Source organism: Fundulus heteroclitus, chromosome 1 (assembly GCF_011125445.2).
Source record: "Fundulus heteroclitus isolate FHET01 chromosome 1, MU-UCD_Fhet_4.1, whole genome shotgun sequence".
Lineage (NCBI taxonomy): Eukaryota > Metazoa > Chordata > Actinopteri > Cyprinodontiformes > Fundulidae > Fundulus > Fundulus heteroclitus.
The window spans coordinates 43,780,593-43,802,148 of NC_046361.1; the positions used below are offsets into that span (position 1 = coordinate 43,780,593).

At 53.5% G+C, this 21,556-nt stretch overlaps 2 protein-coding genes across 4 annotated transcripts in view; both read left to right on the top strand.

Annotated features, from left to right (window-relative positions):
• The first annotated feature begins 1,905 nt into the window (after positions 1–1,905).
• hcfc1b (host cell factor C1b) lies at positions 1,906–18,517 on the top strand. The gene is given in 29 exon segments (XM_036143906.1): positions 1,906–2,297; positions 5,092–5,240; positions 5,312–5,472; positions 5,544–5,746; positions 6,454–6,538; positions 7,757–7,863; positions 7,944–8,123; positions 9,095–9,355; positions 9,582–9,676; positions 9,852–9,995; positions 9,998–10,279; positions 10,967–11,080; positions 11,170–11,326; positions 11,400–11,512; positions 11,598–11,718; positions 11,785–11,897; positions 11,980–12,130; positions 12,218–12,312; positions 12,386–12,475; positions 13,129–13,212; positions 13,292–13,358; positions 13,447–13,577; positions 13,759–14,014; positions 14,086–14,196; positions 14,263–14,465; positions 16,372–16,494; positions 16,589–16,774; positions 16,873–17,167; positions 17,756–18,517. Coding segments are annotated over 29 exon segments (4,317 nt in total). The 5' UTR covers positions 1,906–2,116; the 3' UTR covers positions 17,815–18,517.
• A 2,074-nt stretch (positions 18,518–20,591) lies between these two features.
• Positions 20,592–21,556, top strand: part of si:ch211-169p10.1 (FERM domain-containing protein 4B) — a 29,014-nt gene continuing 28,049 nt past the window's right edge. For 2 of the 3 annotated variants that reach the window (XM_036143946.1, XM_036143952.1), the window contains exon 1: positions 20,592–20,783. The gene's annotated coding sequence lies outside the window, so the exon portion shown is untranslated. The remainder of the gene's footprint in view (positions 20,784–21,556) is intronic. The other variant, XM_036143963.1, reaches the window with a different exon arrangement.

Sequence of the window (21,556 nt, forward strand, 5' to 3'; positions counted from 1 at the left end):
AAGCTGAATGCGGCCCCTAAACCAAAATGAGTTTGACACCCCTGCTGTAGATGGAGAACAGTGTTGGCTTCCTTATTTAAAGCCTCTTAAAGCGATCACACAGTGACACATGCAGCCTTAAATGCTTCCATGGCGGCTCTGCTAGACCCGTCATGGCCGCCGGGACGGCAGCTGCTGCTCAGAGCTGAATTCACCAGGATTACTCAGACATCCATGAACCAAACACCACTTAGGCCATGATTGTGATGAAGGAAGAGCACCAGAACATGGCTAAAAGCTCCAAAAAGTTGATGTTGCATGATATACGCCCTAAGGCACGCTACAATAAAAAAGATACAGTTTAAGGAAAGATGTAAATAAATATAATCCAGACAGGATCAACATGAAATGCATACTTTCCAATTTAGTTTATTCAGACTGGTGAGACATTTCTAAGGAAACCATTGACTGGCAGAGCAGAACCAGGAATTACACAGCACTGATCTAGGAGTACTTTCTATGTTAAAGGTCAAGAAGTGATTTCAGGAGAAACAGATAAAGCTCTGAGCCAGAAATAAAATCCACGGGGTGGATAAAACAGAATATGATTAGTGGCAGCAACCCTCCTTTAAACACAGACAGAAATGTGGGATTTTATCAGGGTCAGAATTTAATGTTCTCAGGAGAACAGCAGACGACACGTGAGGGTCTGTGTTCTGCTCCACACAAAGGAGATGGTTGGTTTCTGGGGGACAGGAACGATAACGGAGGATTTCAGACATACAGGAAGCGTGGAAAGCTGCAGGGAGAAGATGAAGATGTCCAGATGTCCTGCTAGCTGGTCAGCATGATCTAAGTGTCCGGGCTGACTCCATGTCTGGACCTGAAGCCTGGTTGGTGGTGACCTTCTTCAGGGAGGAGGTCACCTGGTGGAGCTGCAGGAGGAGATGCTGATGGTTCTCCTCTGGCTGGGGGAGATGTTTCCTGCAGCTTGGAGAGTCACAGAAGCTGTTGAAGGTGTCAGGGAGAGCCGGTCATCATCAGTCGCTGGTCTCTGCGCTGGTAGTCCCTGATGGTTCTGAATCAGAACCATCAGAACTTCTGATGGTTCTGATGCCTCTCCAAATGTTATCTGGACTGTTGCTGCAGAGGTGGTCCTCCATGCACTGCCTCTACCTCTGCTTGGCCTTCTGGATGTCTCTTTTATGCGTCACCCTTTAACATGCTAAACTATTTTTCAGGACTTTTTTGAGATCACTCTTTTTTGAAAGGGTGACGTATGGTTCTACCACCTCTAGACTGGACGACTACAACTGTCTTTTTGCAGGGATGGCCGATACCTAACGTTAGCTGCAGTGGGTCAAAATCTCTGCTGCCCAGATGCTAATGGCTAATCAGCCCATGAGCACCTTGCTCCCATTTCGTCCTCCCAGCTCTGGCTGCCTGTACATTTCAGGATTTATTTAGTTTTGCATTCAGGTACCTGCTTCAGGATATGAGTGCTGGAAGACACAGAATACAAGAAAGGATAATAAGCGGCTGCAGCTGGGGCACACAGGCCTAATTGTCACAGCACTCTGAATGATCCTATTACTGAAAAATGCTTTATAAATAAACTTGACTTAACTCAACACATCAGGAAGATATGAACTCATTGGGAAAGTGAAACTATAGAACACGGAGGCCAACTTCAGGAAATATCAGGGACAATTTAACATAGTTAATAAGGAGCCTTGGATAGGTGAAGGAATCCTGTAAATATTTTAAGAAAAAGTCCCTCAGGTGTAAGCTATAAGGTCATTTAGTTTCGTTCTTTGTTGATAACCGGGTTTTGAGCTTGTTTGTCCTGGTCCACACTCCCTACCGGTTGGTGGCGGTAATGCACTAAGTTACTGTTTGCCAACCGCCACTTCAATTCAAGTAGAAGAAGAAGAAGAATAGCGTTAGCTGCTAGCTATTAGCTGTTAGCACAGCTCCGGGACAACGCGGCCTTCAGACCCGGGGAATAGTGAATGGTTCTAGCCGCTCTGAGGAACCTCTTTGGGAGCCGGTTGGATCAGAACCAGCCGGTCCAAAGGAAGCCAATGGTGAAACCATTAACGTGCGGCTGAATCTAGATCAGACCGGAGGAACGTCCATGGAAACCCTCACTGAGACCCCCGTTGTGCTGCAGCCCCGCTGGAAGCGGGTCCTGGGCTGGACTGGCCCGGTTCCGCGACCCCGGCACGGGCACCGGGCCGTGTCCATTAAGGAGCTGATGGTTGTGTTCGGAGGAGGAAACGAGGGAATCGTGGACGAGCTGCACGTCTATAATACAGGTGGGTCCGGAGCGGAGCCGGGTTCTGGGCTTTAACCCGGAGTGGGTCGGGTTCTGGGCTTTTAGCTGGACACTGGGTCGGGTTCTGCGCTCAGACTGGGCAGAGGAGCGGACCGGGGGCTTTAAAGCGGAGGAAAAGAGCGGTCCGTGGGCTTTAACCCGGAGCGGTTCCGCCGTTTCGCGGGGTGGGTGCTTGTGTTTCTGGGTCCCGGTGTCTGCGGAACTCTGGCGGCTAGCATGTAGCAGCTAGCTGCCGCTAACCGCTCAGAGACACAGTGAAAAATGGCGCCTTTTTACTGAAAACAATGGTGACGTCACACGGCCCCGCCCACACGGAGACAGGAAAACTACACAAGTAGCAGTTATAACGGCTGCTTTTGTTTTGGGTCTTCAGACCGGATCATTAAAGCAGAACCAGGTCCAGAAAATGAAGGTTAAACCCAGAAGACAAAGAACCGGCCGCCCCCCCCCCCCCACCCCGGCCAGCCTGCCGCCTGGCCGGCCGGCCGGACCCCACCGCCCCCCCGGCCCTGAGGACCCTGCTGGATCAATGCAGGAGCAACAAAGAAGGCGGTGTCATAAAACAGAAACCAGCGTTTCTAGAACCCCCACGACCACCAAGAACCTCTGGGAACCCAGTTAGAACATGCATGATCCCACATGGAGTCTCAGGTTCTCCCTGTAGTTCCTCCACAGCACTTTCACAGCATGTAGATGACCATTCCTGGGGTACCTGACTTGGTTCTTCACAGCCGCTCAGCTGCTGAGGAACCAAAGATGTTCCTCTGTGTCAGGCAGACACACAATTAAACATCGAGTCTAACAGACATCTCAGTGTTCCACTCATCTTTGGTTCCATCGGATTCTGAAACAGCAGCTGGCATGTTCTCCTGTGGCTTGCTGATGTTTCACCAGAAGATGTTCCTCTCTTCCATATGTTGACATTAGGTCTCAGGGAGAACCGTTCCGCCTGTATCCTGGGCTTGTGTTCCGTCGGTCTGGAAGCTAAAACTTTGGCCTGTTTGGAGAATTAATTTCCAGGTCAAACATCTGGTTACAGGTTCTGTTGGGTCTAATCCACCACGTTCTCCTTTAGAAAGCAGATCTCAATGGTTCCATGTTCTGTGTTCTTTGATTTGTTCTGCCTTGGTGAAGTTCTATGTTCTGGTTTACTGAGCTGCTCCCAGAGAACATTGTCTTTGTTGTGATTCTGACCCAGTCCTGATCTGGTGATCAGCAGAACTTTGACCCTGTAGAACCTCTGCTAACTGATGCCGGTACTCTTCTGCTGTAGAACCGCCGTGTGCTGAAGACAGTACAGCCAATCTGAGCCATGTGTGGTTCTAAAGCAGAACAGCAGTGGAGTCTCTTCCTGTTGGCGGGTCACATGGCGTCATGTTCCGGGTTGATAGCATAACGTTTCCACGTATAAAGCCCTTAATAATCAAGCTCCATCATATATCAGAGCTCTGATTACCCCGTATGTTCCTAACAGAGCACTTCGCTCTCAGACTGCAGGTCTGCTGGTGGTTCCTGGAGTCTCTAAAAGTAGAATGGGAGGCAGATCCTTTAGCTATCAGGCTCCTCTCCTGTGGAACCAACTCCCAGTTTTGGTCCGTGAGGCAGACACCCCGTCTACTTTTAAGACTAATCTTAAAACTTTCCTTTGTGACAAAGCTTCTAGTCAGAGTGGCTCATGTTACCCTGAGCTACCTCTATAGTTATGCTGCTATAGGCTTAGGCTGCTGGAGGACATCAGGGTCTATTTCTCTCTCTCTGCTGAGTTCTCCTACTGCTCTCCAATCTGCATTGTTTGTTGTTATTTCAGCTTTTAACTTTTTGTTCTCTGTCTTTTTCTCTTCATAGAAGGTACACCTGGTCTGGCGTTCTGTTAGCTGTGACATCATCAGGGGAGGCAGATCATCCTCTATTACCATCTAACATAGAAAGTACTCCTGGGTCAATGTGAGCTTCTGAGCTTTCTGTGTCTCTGCTCTGTCTTCTCTACCATAGAAAGTACTCCTGGGTCAATGTGAGCTTCTGTGCTTTCTGTGTCTCTGCTCTGTCTTCTCTACCATAGAAAGTACTCCTGGGTCAATGTGAGCTTCTGAGCTTTCTGTGTCTCTGCTCTGTCTTCTCTAACATAGAAAGTACTCCTGGGTCAATGTGAGCTTCTGTGCTTTCTGTGTCTCTGCTCTGTCTTCTCTACCATAGAAAGTACTCCTGGGTCAATGTGAGCTTCTGTGCTTTCTGTGTCTCTGCTCTGTCTTCTCTACCATAGAAAGTACTCCTGGGTCAATGTGAGCTTCTGAGCTTTCTGTGTCTCTGCTCTGTCTTCTCTATCATAGAAAGTACTCCTGGGTCAATGTGAGCTTCTGAGCTTTCTGTGTCTCTGCTCTGTCTTCTCTAAGCCCCAGTGGGTGGAGGCAGATGAGCGTTCACACTGAGCCTGGTTCTGGTTCTGCTGGAGGTTCTCCTCCCTGTTAAAGGGGAGTTTTCCTCTCCACTGTCGCTTCATGCATGCTCAGTATGAGGGATTGCTGCAAAGCCATCAACAATGCAGACGACTGTCCACTGTGGCTCTACGCTCTTTCAGGAGGAGTGAATGCTGCTTGGAGAGACTTGATGCAACCTGCTGGGTTTCCTTAGAGAGGAAACTTTCTCACCAACCTGGAGGATCTGATGGAGTCTGACTTTGGAAAGAACCTTGATGATGATGTGATGTGAATCGGTGCTTTAGAAATAAAACTGAATTGAGACGTAGGTCATGTGATCAGGTTAATTAATCCCTCCAGCTACCAACCAGTGGTTCATCCCGGCGGTGCGCGGCGACATCCCGCCGGGTTGCGCCGCCTACGGCTTCGTGTGCGACGGGACGCGCCTGCTGGTGTTCGGAGGGATGGTGGAGTACGGCAAATACAGCAACGAGCTGTACGAGCTGCAGGTCAGTGATGTCACTGCGGGGGCGGGGCCGGGGGCGGGGCCTCCGTTAACCGAACTGTGAATCTCCTGCAGGCCAGCCGCTGGGAGTGGAAACGCCTGAAAGCCAAATCCCCGAAGAAGGGCCCGCCCCCATGCCCTCGGCTCGGACACAGCTTCTCTCTGATTGGCTCCCGGTGCTATCTGTTTGGTGGGCTGGCCAATGACAGCGAGGATCCTAAGAACAACATTCCCAGGTAGGAACCACCTGGCCATCACCTGCCTTCATGCACGTTGAGCCTCACGCTGAATGCCCACCTGTCCTCAGGTACCTGAATGACCTGTACTCTCTGGAGCTGAAACCCGGTTCCACCGTGGTCAGCTGGGAGATCCCGGCCACGACCGGGCCGCCGCCGCCTCCCAGAGAGAGTCACACGGCAGTGATGACGAACAGGGGCGGAGTCAGCAGGCTGATCATCTACGGCGGGATGAACGGCTGCCGCCTGGGAGATCTGTGGGTTCTGGACGTAGGTGAGAGCCCCGTTCTACCTGTTGGAGTCTCAGGATCTACCTGGAGGACCGTGGTTAGTTTGTTTCATGCCGCCATTAAAACCCCGACACGAGGAAGTTGGGTTCTCTGTGCAGGACCCGGGTTCTGGTGGGCCTCTGGATACAGAACAGGGAGCTCAGTCTGACGCAGTTTCTCAGGACGCGTACCTGAGCGTTCTCGTGTTCTCGTGACATCATCATCCTCAGCACTGTTCCAACTGCCAAGAACAGCTGACCGAGAACCTGCCCTCTTTACCCAGCATGCATCAGAGCAGACTTGTGCGTTCATCAGACTGACCGCTTTCCCAGAATGCACTGCGGCCACAGCTTGATTCTGGTTTTATAGCCACAATTCTGATATTTTCTAGATATTTTTTTAGCCGTTTAAAAATAATGTTTTCAATAAAATGTGGTGTAGTGTATGAATATTTTTTTGTTAAAAAAGGCTAAAGAACTTAAATTATAATTTATTTAACACAAAATATTACCTCTCACATTTAACAATGAATACATTATACAATTATTTAATTTTATGATCAATATAAGTAATAATTTCTTATCTAAAGACTAATGCAGACGAGCTGTGCGTGTGGTGATGTCACGAGAACATGACTATGCCATTGATACATGCTGCTTCCTGTTTGTATGAAACCGTCTCCTGATTGGTCGTTATCCTGATGATGTCACAGACTCTCTGGTGTGGAGCCAACCAGCTGTCAGAGGGACGCCTCCCCTTCCCCGCAGCCTGCATTCTGCCACCATCATCAACAACAAGTACTGCTGCACCCTTCACAGAACCAGTACAGAACCCGACCAGAACCAGTACAGAACACAACAGAACCAGTACAGAACACAACAGAACCAGGACAGGCACCTACACAGAACACAACAGAACCAGTACAGAACCAGTACAGAACCAGTACAGAACACAACAGAACCAGTGCAGAACACAACAGAACCAGTACAGAACCAGTGCAGAACACAACAGAACCAGAGCAGAACACAACAGAACCAGTACAGAACCAGTGCAGAACACAACAGAACCAGAGCAGAACACAACAGAACCAGTACAGAACCAGTGCAGAACACAACAGAACCAGAGCAGAACACAACAGAACCAGTACAGGCACCTTCACAGAACCCGTCCAGAACCAGTACAGAACACAACAGAACCAGTGCAGAACACAACAGAACCAGGACAGGCACCCTTCACAGAACCCGACCAGAACCAGTACAGAACACAACAGAACCAGTACAGAACACAACAGAACCAGGACAGGCACCCTTCACAGAACCCGTCCAGAACCAGTGCAGAACACAACAGAACCAGGACAGGCACCTACACAGAACACAACAGAACCAGTACAGGCACCTACACAGAACACAACAGAACCAGTGCAGAACACAACAGAACCATGACAGGCACCCTTTACAGAACCCGACCAGAACCAGTGCAGAACACAACAGAACCAGTGCAGAACACAACAGAACCAGCACAGAACCCGTCCAGAACCGCTGCAGAACACAACAGAACCAGTACAGCCACCTACACAGAACCCGCCCAGAACCCGTCCAGAACCAGTGCAGAACACAACAGAACCAGTACAGAACACAACAGAACCAGTACAGAACCCGTCCAGAACCAGTGCAGAACACAACAGAACCGTTACAGAACCCGTCCAGAACCGCTGCAGAACACAACAGAACCAGTGCAGAACACAACAGAACCAGTACAGAACCCGTCCAGAACCAGTGCAGAACACAACAGAACCAGTACAGAACACAACAGAACCAGTACAGAACCCGTCCAGAACCAGTGCAGAACACAACAGAACCGTTACAGAACCCGTCCAGAACCGCTGCAGAACACAACAGAACCAGTGCAGAACACAACAGAACCAGTACAGAACCCGTCCAGAACCAGTGCAGAACACAACAGAACCAGTACAGAACCCGTCCAGAACCGCTGCAGAACGTGTGTGTGTCTGACAGGATGTACGTGTTTGGAGGCTGGGTTCCTCTCCTGGGGGACGACGTGAAGATGGGGACTCATGAGAAGGAGTGGAAGTGCACCAACAACCTGGCCTGCCTCAACCTGGGTACACATCCACACACCTGTACACACCTGTACACCTGTACACCTGCACAGAGCCGCCCACTCACACCTGTGTGCCTGCAGAGAGCATGTGCTGGGAGACGGTTCTGATGGACGGCGACGAGGAGAACCTGCCCAGAGCTCGGGCGGGGCACTGCAGCGTGGCCATCAACTCCCGGCTCTTCATCTGGAGCGGCAGGGACGGGTACCGCAAGGCCTGGAACAACCAGGTGTGCTGCAAGGACCTGTGGTACCTGGAGACAGGTGAGCACGTCTGGTAAAGCAGGCCGGGCCAGGTGGGCCGCAGCAGGTCACGGCAACACGATAGATGAAACGATGATGTCATCATGTGATGTCATTTTAGCTCCTCTGATCTGAGTCAGCAGAACTTAGCTGTGGATCAGAACCGCAGCGAAACAGATGCACCATCTCCATGGCTCCTGATGGGGGCGCCACTGTACTGCTGCTGCAGAGGAACCACCTACAGTTTACCTGCCTGTGTCTCACCTGTCAGGCTTTCCTCTGGGATTCATGACCTTTAATACGTCGCCTGAATCCACGCTCAGTTTTACCAGAACAGCTGTCAGAGAAGAGACTTCTTTAAAAACTACATTTACGTAAACTACATTTAGGTCATATTTATGTCAGCATGTGTAATCCAGGTGGATCACCTGTAGCTTTGATTCATGTTGCCGTGGCTCCAGGCCCAGGCAGCAGCAGCTGTGCCTGTCAGACAGCGCTGAGGGAAGCAGGAAGGCGCTCATGGCTGCTCCATCAAGACAGCCACTCCAGAACTACTGGTGCTTTCATTAAAGTGGCTATTAAACAGAAAGCTGCTAGACTTGATGCTAGTCGCTGTTTGAAGGAACGTCACTAAATAAAACAACAAAGAGGCTAAACAGGAAACGCAGCGCTGTTCCCTTCCCTCCTGACGGCAGCGCAGTAAAAGCACCAGACAGGCAGGCAGCAGACCACTTGACATTTAAATTGATTTCAGACTTTGTATGTGTGTATATTATATCTATCTATCTATCTATCTATCTATCTATATATAGATATAGATATATAGATATATATATATATATATATATATCTATATATATATATATATATATATATATATATATATATATATATATATATATATATATATATATATATATATATATATATAATATACACACACACGCTCCTCTGTCTGAGCTGCGTCTCTCACCTGGTTCCTCTCCTCCCAGAATGCCCTGTGGCTCCGTCCCGGGTGCAGCTGGTCCGGGCCAACACCACCTCCCTGGAGGTGAGTTGGGGGCCGTCTAAGACGGCAGACACGTACCTGCTGCAGCTGCAGAAGTACGACATCATTCCGGCCACACCTGCTTCTGGCTCCGCCTCTGCTGCATCAGCTTCAACCAGCCATGCGGTCCTGGTGCCGGGCGTGGTTCCCTCTCCTAGCGCCTCAGCACCTGGACTCCCATCTGCTGCAAGCACCAAAAGTGCAGGTAGGTGTACCTGTGCAGGTAGGTGTACCTGTGCAGGCAGGTCTACCTGTGCAGGCAGGTCTACCTGTGCAGGCAGGTCTACCTGTGCAGGCAGGTGTACCTGTGCAGGCAGGTCTACCTGTGCCGGCAGGTGTACCTGTGCAGGCAGGTGTGCCTGTGCAGGTAGGTCTACCTGCGCAGGCAGGTGTGCAGGTGTACTTCTTCCTCACCTGTTGTGTCTCTGCAGCGGTCCTGAAGATGGCCACGGCCAAACCCCCCGGCACCATGGCAACACTTCCTGCAGGTGTGCGAGTGGCGGTACCTGGGCAGCCCGGTCAGACAGTAAGGACATGGTAACCTCTCCATCAATACCTGTACAGTTACCTGCTGGCCTTTCTCAGAGGCCTGAGGAAGGGCATCAGCTGGGGTTGGTGGTTAACTCAGTCTAACGTGGTCATGTGACCCACCTGCTGCACGTGCCGGGTTTCCACGGTGACCCCTCCCTTCTGTCTCTCAGCCAATCGGCAGCAGTCCTCAGATGAGCGGCATGGCGGCCCTGGCGGCGGCGGCCGCGGTCACTCAGAAGATCCCGCCGTCCCCGGCGCCGGTCCTTGGCGTTCCTGCGGGGGACGCCGCCGTGACGACTGTGAGTTTGGGACCCGTTACCATGGTGACGAGCTGACGGTCCTGATGCTGACATCATCCTCTCTGTTTCAGGTGAACAACTCGGCCACACGCCTGCTCAAGACTGCTGCCGCTCAGGTGGGCGGGGCTTCAGTAGCTCCCGCCCCCGGGACGGCGAGCCGGCCAATCATCACGGTGCATAAGTCGGGATCGGTGACGGTGTCCCAGCAGCCTCAGGTGGTGACCACGGTAGTGGGCGGAGTCACAAAGACCATCACCATCGTCAACAGTCCCATCAGCCTGGGAGGGGGCGGAGCTTTGGTGAGTGATGTCACGCTTGGGTTTCTGCAGCGTACGGGCCGAGGTTCTGGTCCTCACCTGAGGGACACCTGTCCAGAACTCGTCTGGTTCTGTTCAGGTCATTCTGGTAGAGATGGAGGCTCAGCATAGCTGGACCCGACCGGCCCGGTCCTCGGCATCAGAACCGATCCGTGGACTCGGACAGAAAACACAGAAAAAGAATCTAGAACCATCCTGAGTCCGTGGCAGGAATCGGGTCGTGAGTTCTGGGTCCAGTAGGCCAGTGTAGAGTAGAGTAAACCGGGTCAGGTCCAGAACTCTGGTTCCACAGAACATTTCTCCTCTTTAGCAGCAGTTCGTTCTGTCATCGCACCAGAACCAGAACCAGGACTGGCTTCTGGGTTCTGTGGTCTGTTTTTCTGGATCTGCTCTTATACTGGTTCTGTACTGGTTCTGTTATATTTTAAGTGTCCAGTTTGAGTCTCGTCTGAAGCTCAGAGACCGGTGGTTCTGGGGCGAAATTGGACCGAACAGCTCCGCAGGTTCTGAAGGTTCTGAGGACGGACTTCCATGAGGGTCATAAAGAACAGTTCTGGTACCATAAACCAGAGCTGGGTTCTTGCATGTTCTGTTGGGGGGTTCCTGCTGTCCTCAGAACCTTCTGGACCTCCTCCAGGTGACCTCACCTGTCTGCTGCTTCTCTTTCAGCTCGGTAACCTTGGCAACCTGGGGAAGATGGTGTCGGTGGTCCAGACCAGACCGGTCCAGAGCGGCGTGGTTACCGCGCAGGCTGGCAGCAGCCCGGTCGCTCAGATCCTTCAGGTACTGACCGGGTTCTGCTGGGTTCTGCTGCTGGGCCGGACCTTAGGGTGAGATGTTCTGACGTGACCCCCCCCCCCCCCCCCCCCCAGGCGAAGGGCGCTCTACCTGCCGGAACCATCCTGAAGCTGGTGACGTCAGCCGACGGCAAGCAGACCGCCATCCTCAGCACGGCGCAGGCCGGCTCCGCCGCCGGCAAGCCCACCATCATCAAGACCATCCCGCTGTCGGCTCTGCAGGGAGCAGCAGGTACGCCTCGCACACCTGGGCCGCCGCCGCTCCGAGTCGGGCGGCTCGCTAACGCAGGCTCCGCCCCCTGCAGGTGGGAGCAGTCCGATCACCATCCTGACCACCAAGGTGGGGACTCCGGGAACCGAGAAGCTGATCAGTGCGGTCCCCAGGATGTCTGCAGGCAGCCAGCAGGGGGTCACACAGGTGGGCAACGCCGCAGCGCTCTCAGGTGGTCCTCACAAACCCAACAGGTGGGGCGTCTCCAGGTGTTCACCCTCTGTGTGCTCAGGTGGTGCTGAAAGGAGCTCCTGGGACTGCTGGTACCATCCTCAGAAGCATCCCCATGAGTGGACTCAGACTGGTGTCGCCAGGAGCTGCCGGTACCACGCTGGTGGTCAAAGGAACCACAGGTAAGCGGTCGGTGTACCTGCACAGGTGAGGAGGGCTCGGCTCTGATGACGGTTTCCTGCCTGCAGGGGTCTCTGGTCTGGGGACGGTAACAGGAAGCGTCTCCACTTCCCTGATGGGCGGAGCCACTCCCACCGGCCAGGTTACCACGGCAACCGCCACCACCTCAGGACCCAGACAGGTGAGAGCAGCAGGTGTTCTGCTGCAGCGGGCCTGAATGGGCTGGTCTAGCCCCGCCTCCTACGGCTGTTTCCTGTCTACAGGTGACCCTGATCACCACGCCTAGCGGCGCCGAGCCTCAGCCGCTGGTCCAGGACCTGCCCGTCTCCATCATGGCCTCTCCTACGTCAGAGGAACCGGGCGGCACCACCGGTACCACCACCACCACCAACGCCGGGGGAGACGCAGCCACAGGTCAGCAGCACCCTCATACACCTGGTGAACACCTGCAGGACTCAGGTAGACTGCCAGAGGAGTGATCCGGTGTTTGTCGTCTCCCAGCAGTGACTCTGGTCTGCTCCAACCCGCCCTGTGAGACCCATGAGACCGGTACCACCAGTACCTTCACCACCGCTGGAGCGGGAGGGGTCCAGCAGGTGAGGCGACCTCTGTCACAGCAGGTGATCTGTGATTGGTACAGGTGTAGTGATCACCTGTCTGTGTTCACAGGTGTGCTCCAACCCGCCCTGTGAGACCCACGAGACCGGCACCACCAGTACCAACACCGTGACCGCTGCTAAAATGAACCAGGAGCTGCAGGTAAAATGCTCTGTGGACTCTGGGTGGCTCCAGGTATCAGCTTACAGGTGTCAGCTTACAGGTGTCAGCTTACAGGTATCAGCTTACAGGTGTCAGCTTACAGGTATCAGCTTACAGGTGTCAGCTTACAGGTGTCACCTTACAGGTATCAGCTTACAGGTGTCAGCTTACAGGTGTCAGCTTACAGGTATCAGCTTACAGGTGTCAGCTTACAGGTATCAGCTTACAGGTATCAGCTTACAGGTGTCACCTTACAGGTATCAGCTTACAGGTGTCAGCGATGGTTGAGATCCAGGTGATCCGGGACCCGGGGGGGGAACTACCACTTTCTCTTCCTAATTGTCGATATTGGTCAAGACCATTAGCGGGTTGAGGAGACTGCAGGTACCAAAGCCATACAGGTGTATGGCGGCTCTGCAGACGAGTCGGGTCCAGTCTGTAGGTCCGGGCGGGGCAGGAGGGCGGGGCAGAGCTCAGGGGTTCTGGCACTGGTCTGGGTTTCTGGGTTCTGCTGCGTCTCAGGAGAAGTTCTGTGATCCAGAACCGCTCCCCACATGAAGGAACTTCAGTTGTTCTGCATCCAGAACCCGGCGCAGGCTAGTTGGACCATGGAGGTAAAGACCTGATGATGACAGTAATGCTGGTGTTCACAGGTGTGCTCCAACCCGCCCTGTGAGACCCATGAGACCGGCACCACCAACACCGCCACCACCGCTGGAGCGGGAGGGGTCCAGCAGGTGAGCCGACCTCTGTCACAGCAGGTGATGCTGATCTGTGATTGGTACAGGTGTAGTGATCACCTGTCTGCGTTCACAGGTGTGCTCCAACCCGCCCTGTGAGACCCATGAGACCGGCACCACCAACACCGCCACCACCGCTACAGGTAACCGCTCACACCTGGAAACACCTGCAGTGTTTAAGGCACTTCTGGGGGGTGTGGTGACATCACTTCCTGTCCTCCCGACCTGCAGCCCAGCAGAGCGGAGACGGCGAGCACGGAGAACCCCCAGACTCCGCCTCCTCGTCTGCCTCCGCCGTCACTCAGAGCGCAGCGGTTACCATAGTAACGCATGCCACGCCCACACCCGGCCCGTCGGTGCCGGTACGTACGCTGCGCGGTTCTTGTCCAGGTTCTAGGTTCTGCAGTTGGCTGCAGCCGTAAACACCTGCTCAGGTGGAGGTTCTGTGGGGGGCGGGAGCTAATCCAGAAGGAACCCACTGTGGAACCTGAAGCTCGGTGGTCGGATCAGGTTCTGATCGGGTTCTGATGGTTTTCTCTGCAGGAAATCTCCTCATTGGTTGGTGCTGAGAGGGCGGAGTCCTCAGAGAGCATCACCATGGTGACAGGAGAAGGGGAGGAGCCAACAGTGGCAGACAGCCAGTCAGGGCACGATGAGGCCATGATGTCATCGGCGTTGTCAGATGGAGGTCCTCCTCAGCAGCTGATGTCATCAGAGGGGGACGGAGGCGAGGACGTCTCCAGGACGTTGACCTACGCGCTGACCCAGCAGGTGGCGCTGTATCCGGCGGGCGCCAGCGGTGAGACGCTCTCAGGTCGGTGGCGGCGCTGCGTCTGAGGCCGCCGTGGCTAAAGGTGTGCGTTTCTGCAGGTGAAGCTAGCCAATCCGACGACCAGGCCGTCCGCATCGTGCTGACACCACAGGAGCTGGCAGCGCTGGTCCAGCAGCAGCAGGAACCAGAACCCAGCAGCGTGCCCACAGGTGTGTCAGAGTGCTAATGCTAGCAGGTGACCCTGTTAGCTTGGTTTAATGAGGTTTACGTTGCAGAGGGTCTCGCTCCAGCCGACAGCCTGAACGACCCGAGCGCAGAGAGCCACGGGCCCCAGCTCGCCACCTCGGCCGTCAGCAGCGCCGTCGCACGATTGGCCAGCACTTTTGGCCCCGCCCCTTTGATGACGGAGGGCCAGGCGAAGAGCCCGGCTGTCGCCACGCGGATGGAGACCACCAACGGCGTCACAGAGCCAACGACTGTGAGACAATCAGATTAGAGCCAGCAGAGCCTCAGACCGCGGTTTCTGAGGGACTAAAAGATCAGAAGTTTAGGCTGCAGACGATCAATGTTTACGCAGAAAACACAGATATTACCAAAATAACAATTACATTTTATTTATACAGCACCACTTCATGAATCATGTAATCTAAAGATTCTTTCCAGAGTCAGGCTCCATCAGATCCTCCAGGTTGGTGAGAAAGTTTCCTCTCTAAGGAAACCCAGCAGGTTGCATCAAGTCTCTCCAAGCAGCATTCACTCCTCCTGAAAGAGCGTAGAGCCACAGTGGACAGTCGTCTGCATTGTTGATGGCTTTGCAGCAATCCCTCATACTGAGCATGCATGAAGCGACAGTGGAGAGGAAAACTCCCCTTTAACAGGGAGGAGAACCTCCAGCAGAACCAGAACCAGGCTCAGTGTGAACGCTCATCTGCCTCCACCCACTGGGGCTTAGAGAAGACAGAGCAGAGACACAGAAAGCACAGAAGCTCACATTGACCCAGGAGTACTTTCTATGTTAGAGAAGACAGAGCAGAGACACAGAAAGCACAGAAGCTCACATTGACCCAGGAGTACTTTCTATGTTAGAGAAGACAGAGCAGAGACACAGAAAGCACAGAAGCTCACATTGACCCAGGAGTACTTTCTATGTTAGAGAAGACAGAGCAGAGACACAGAAAGCTCAGAAGCTCACATTGACCCAGGAGTACTTTCTATGGTAGATGGTAATAGAGGATGATCTGCCTCCCCTGATGATGTCACAGCTAACAGAACGACCAGACCAGGTGTACCTTCTATGAAGAGAAAAATGACAGAGAACCAAAAGTTAAAAGCTGAAATAACAAACAATGCAGATTGGAGAGCAGTAGGAGAACTCAGCAGAGAGAGAGAAATAGACCCTGATGTCCTCCAGCAGCCTATAGCAGCATAACTATAGAGGTAGCTCAGGGTAACATGAGCCACTCTGACTAGAAGCTTTGTCACAAAGGAAAGTTTTAAGATTAGTCTTAAAAGTAGACGGGGTGTCTGCCTCACGGACCAAAACTGGGAGTTGGTTCCACAGGAGAGGAGCCTGATAGCTAAAGGATCTGCCTCCCATTCTACTTTTAGAGACTCTAGGAACCACCAGCAGACCTGCAGTCTGAGAGCGAAGTGCTCTGTTAGGAACATACGGGGTAATCAGAGCTCTGATATATGATGGAGCTTGATTATTAAGGGCTTTATACGTTAGAAGGAGAATTTTAAATTCTATTCTTGATTTAACAGGAAGCCGATGAAGGGAAGCTAAAATTGGAGAAATATGATCCCTCTGGTTGATTTTCATCAGAACTCTTGCTGCAGCATTTTGGATCAGCTGAAGGCTTTGAACTGCATTTTGTGGACTTCCTGATAGTAAAGAATTACAATAGTCCAGCCTTGAAGTAACAAATGCATGGACTAGTTTTTCAGCATCACTCCTGGACAGAATGTTTCTAATTTTGGCGATATTCCTGAGGTGAAAAAAGGAAACTCTGGAAACCTGTTTAATATGGGATTTAAATGACATGTCTTGGTCAAAAATAACACCAAGATTTTTAACTTTATTACCAGAGGCCAGGTTAATGCCATCCAGATTAAGTGACTACATGCTAGCAGTAGGCTAACGCGCCAGAAACAGGCTAGTAAGGCTAACCCAGGCTAGCAACATGCTAACGCTACGCTACATGTTGCGTTTACCAACATAATGTTTTAAACAGATGCTACCTGCATGCTTACAAGACCAGCAGTTACAACCTGCTAACAATCTGCTTAACTTTAGAAAAGTCAGAACACGCCAACAACATGGCAGCTGTGCTCAGACAACGCGGGTGCTAACAAACTGAAGTTTGGCTTCGTGTGCGTTGCAGAAACAGAACATCCGGGGAAAGTCGGCGCCAAAGGAGAACCCTTGGTTTGACGTCGGCATCATGAAGGTCACCAATGCCGTGGTCACGCACTACTACATGCCCTACGACGACGACGCGGCCGACGTAAGAGCGCTGCAGAGGGGGCCGTGGGGGCGGGGCTAATAACAGTTAGGGCGGGGTTTTTGTCTCGGGGCCAACCTGTGTTCTGTCCCTGCAGGAAGACTCTGGGTCGGTTCCAGATTACAGCCAGATGAGGCGGGTGGAGCTTCAACCGGGAACGGCCTACAAGTTCCGGGTGGCAGGGATCAACATCTGCGGCCGCGGCGCCTTCTCCGAGGTGTCGGCGTTCAAAACCTGCCTCCCTGGGTTCCCCGGAGCTCCGTGCGCCATCAAGATCAGCAAGGTGAGTTAGCGCTGACGCCACCTGCTCCCGCGGGGCGGCGTCTCCGCCAGCAGGGGGCGCCCCGTCGGTGGCGGTCCTGATGACAGCTGTCTCCTCAGAGCCTGGACGGGGCCCAGCTCACCTGGGAGCCCCCCGCCGTCACGGCAGGTAACATCACCGAATACTCGGTTTACCTGGCCATCCAGTCCAGCCAGCCCAAAGCCGCCGGTTCTGGTCCGGCCCAGCTGGCCTTCATGAGGGTGTACTGCGGCTCCAGCCCGGCCTGCCTGGTCCAGACCGCCAGTCTGGCCAACGCTCACATCGACTACACCACCAAGCCCGCCGTCATCTTCCGCATCGCCGCCCGCAACCAGAAGGGCTACGGGCCCGCCACGCAGGTCCGGTGGCTGCAAGGTCAGAACCTGGGGGGGGGGGGGGGTTTGGGTACAAGGTCAGAACCTGGGGGGGGGGGGGGGGGTTTGGCTACAAGGTCAGAACCTGGGGGGGGGGGGGTTTGGGTACAAGGTCAGAACCTGAGGGGGGGGGGGGGGGTCAGCTACAAGGTCAGAACCTGGGGGGGGGTTTGGGTACAAGGTCAGAACCTGAAGCCCGGGGGGGGGGGGCGGGGGGGGGGTTGGCTAAGGTCAGAACCTGGGGGGGGGGGGGGGGGGGGGGGGGGGTTTGGCTACAAGGTAGAACCTGAAGGGGGGGTGGGGGTTTTGGTACAAGGTCAGAACCTGGGGGGGGGGGGGGGTTGTGGTACAAGGTCAGAACCTGGAGCCGGGGGGGGGGGGGGGGTGGTACAAGGTGAACTGGGGGGGGGGGGGGGGGGGGGGGGGGGGGTTTGGCTACAAGGTCAGAACCTGAAGCCCAGGGAGGGGGGGGGGGTTGGCTACAAGGTCAGAACCTGGGGGGGTTTTGGCTACAAGGTCAGAACCTGAAGCCCGGGGGGGGGGGTTCTGCCGAGGCCCACGATGCTCACGTCTGTTTTCTGCTCCACAGAAACCAGCAGAGACTCCAAACCGGCGCCGAGGAAAGGTGGAGCTTCTCAGGGGATGTAAGAACCGGCGCCACGGACAGATACCAGAACCCACCCAACACAAAGATCCACCAGAACCTTCTCTCACTGATACTGGACCATGGTTCTGGTCGCATTGACCAGCGGAGGCCAACAGAGGATAGTGTCGATGGTCCAAACCCACCTGGCAGCTGCTCAGGGGCTCCGGTTCTGTTGGTCCGGTTCTGATGGTCCAGACGGTTCTGAATGAATATGTGGATGTGGAGCTCCTCTGTGACATTCATTCAGGTTCTGGTCCAAACGGTTTTCCTTCAGAACCAACATGCAGAACTTCAGGTTGTTTGTGGGCCCTGGTGGAGAAACACAACAGGTTCCTTCCTCCTGGTTCTATGGTTCCTGACTTTAAACTTCAAGAACACAAGAACCTGTTTCCGCATCAGGATCCGTTCCCTTCAGAACTCTGGCCTGAGGTGGGCGGAGCTAAACGACTACAGGTGTGTTCAGGTGAAGTCCGCTCAGTCAGGACTTCCTTTGAGTTTGGGTGTTTAGTGGGTGGAGCCTCAGATAGTTGGGGGCGGGGTTTCAAGAGGGGGGGGGGGGCTCTGCTGTAATTATTATTTTTTTACTTTAATGAAAAAGTTTTTCTTGGGTTTTCTTTCTGTTAATGATGGAACGCTCTCATTGGTCCAATTGTGCTGATGTTTAATATTCTCTGGAACAATAAAGATTTTTAGAGCATTTTTTCACTGGCTGTGTGGCGTCTGGTTCCTGTCGCTCTCACACACCTGTGGGCGTGGCCTGTGGGCGTGGTCGGTGGGCGTGGCCCGTGGGCGTGGCCACCAAAAAACATTTCACTAAACACTTGTCCAAACCATTGGGTCCATTTTATCAGGTTCTCCATCAGGAGCTGCTGTTGGCAGGAACGTTCCACCATCAGACGTTCTCTTTGACCTTCAGTGGAACCGGAGCAGCAGCAGAACATCCCACGTTCTGGTCCAAACCCAGACTGCTGACGGCTGCTTCTCACTGGATCGGTTCTTCCTTCATTTCCTGGATCTGCTCCACCATCAAGATCATCTCCAGGTCTCCTCTGGAGGTTCGGACCTTTCCTCCATGCCAGAACTTTCTGCAGGTTTCGGCGTTCCACAGGCTGACCGGATCAGCGTCACGGTCACAGGAAGGTCGTTGACACGTCCAGAACCATCAGAACTGGGTCTGAGGTTCTCTGATGTTTAAAGTTCTTGATGGTTTCAGTCCACCACATTTATCAGAACCGCTTCAGGCCCTCCAGACCGATCAGATGTTCTAGGACGGTTCTTTCGGTACCTCGAGTGAGAAGCAGAACCTCCCTGAAGGCCTGAGGACAGCTGAGTTTAGATGATTTAAGCTCCAACAGAACCGAGGCCGTTCTACTGATGTCCTGCTGCGCTTAGCTTACTGGACCTGGAGGTTCTGGTCCAGTGACAGGTCTCTTCTGGTCCTGGAGGTTTGGAGGACCTCCAGGACCAGAAGAGGCCAAGAACCTGTGTTCACAGGAAGACGTGACTCTGTTGAAACGGACCAAACTGTCCAGAACCGCTGTTCTGGATGCAAAGAGGGACCGGCTGGGAGGTCCAGCTGAGGTACCAGAGTCCAAGATCAGGAGGAGCCACCAGAACAAAGCTGTTACTGCATCACGGACCATCCAGAGACGGGCCTCCAGAACCTGTGTATCTGGGTCAACTTCATGTAGCAGAACCAACAGGGCCTGCACGGTCCAGACCGTCCTGCTGTGATCAGGCGCTGCCAAGGGAAGACGGTGGACAGCATCTTCTCAGGAAGTTCTGGAGGACCATTTGGACTTCAGCCAGGATCCGGGCTTCAGTCATACCTGGAAGTTCCTACATGATCCACAAGACCAGGACAAGTGGACCGGTTATTAATAGAACTAAAGGTTCTGGACGGACAGCGTCGTGGTACCACGTTGAGGAGATCAGAAACTGGAGGCTTTAACATCTGAGAAGATTCTGATTCCACAAGGTCCGAGAAGACCGGAAGCGTTGAGGACCAGGTAAACTGGACCGGATGTTCTGGTTTCAAAAGAACAAACCCAGCTGTCAGATGAAAGCTCCTTGGGTCCAGGATGTGGTTCTTCTGGTTCTTCTGGTCCTGCTCCAGTTCTCCGGACCATAGCAGTACAGCTTTACCTTTCAGCACCACGGCGATGGTTCTGGAGCTCAGAACCATCGATCCTGGAACTGCTCCGGCCGAACCAGACCCCTGACCCGGGTTATTAACCTCTGTTTTGGACCGGGACACAAACACGGACCTCTGGACCTGCCGTCGGTACCATTTTAATGTGGGATAAATGTTTCAATCAAGGTCAATTATAGCTTCAGGTTCTGACCCGATTGGGCTGAGGCAGGTTCTGCCGTCCGAGACTTCAGGAATGCAGTTGTAGAGCATCTCTGGGCCACAACCGAACCTTGTGGTTCTGCAGGTCCAGTCTTTAGACACCGAGTTTCTAACGCCTATGTCAGTCAGGTTTGGGCCGAACCCAGAACCGTGTGGGTGGAGCTTCAGGATGATTTAGTCTTTGTTTTTATTTTATTCGCGGTGTTTCTGCGGTTCTTTTCTTACACTCTGACTTTTCTGGGTTTGGATCACTAGCCTTCAGGTTCCGAACCTCCGAACCTCCGAACAGCCTCGCTGCGCCGCGTGGACAGACGAACCGGCGCAGGAAACAGAACCTTGGGTCAGAATCTCCCAGGGGTTCTGGTTGGCGTTTACTGAGCGCAAACCGGACCGGACTCCAACGGAACACGAGGAGGCGGGGCTGCTGGCCCACATGTGCGCGCATGGGCGAGGCGTGTGCGTGTCCGCGGCGGGAGCGCGCCCCGTGCTGCTGATGCTGCGGATGATGAGGAGGACGATGAAGAGCGATCAGATAGCAGCCGATCGATCAGAACTCTGAGGTTCTGCTCTCTGGACCGGGCTGCAGACCACGTGGCAGAGCCGCCGCAGGTGACCCAGGTAAGGAGCTGGATCAGAACTCCCTGCGGGGTAAAGCGCGGAGCCGAGCCTTTGCTGGTTGGTTGTGGTGGTGAGGTCCGCTTCGGTTCGGCTCAGAGTCCGAACCGAAGCGGGGGAAAGCCCGGTTCGGTTAACTGGATCCAGAGCGTTCCGGTTCTGTGGGTCTAACGGGCAGCAGGAATCACAGTGTTTCTGGAAGGAGTCCGGTTCAGCAGCTGGTCCGGATCTCTGCATGAACATGCTGCCGGTACCAGAACAGAACCACTTTGATTACACCTGACAGGTGAGGCTGGGGTAGCTGATCACTGATTGGTTCTGCTGGACGTCACAGACTCACGTGACACCAGCAGTGGTGCCTGCTGTTGACATGTGGGATGAGCTGATTGATTGAACATAAACTTTACCCAGAGTCAGTGAGAGCCAATCAGAGGGCAGGCCTGGGGTCACATGACCCACAGTTTTACCTGATTTTACAGGGAGGGTGTGAAGCCAGGGGCGGCCCCCCGAATTCTGAGTCCTGGGTAGAAACCATCATGGTTCTCCCATGGTTCCCTTTATGGTACCCCAATGGTTCCCCTATGGTTCCCTTTATGGTACCCCCATGGTTCCTCTATGGTTCCATTTATGGTTCCCCCATGGTTCCCTTTATGGTACCCCAATGGTTCCCCCATGATTCCCCTATGGTTCCCTTTATGGTACCCCAATGGTTCCCCCATGATTCCCCTATGGTTCCCTTTATGGTATCCCAATGGTTCCCCTATGGTTCCCTCATG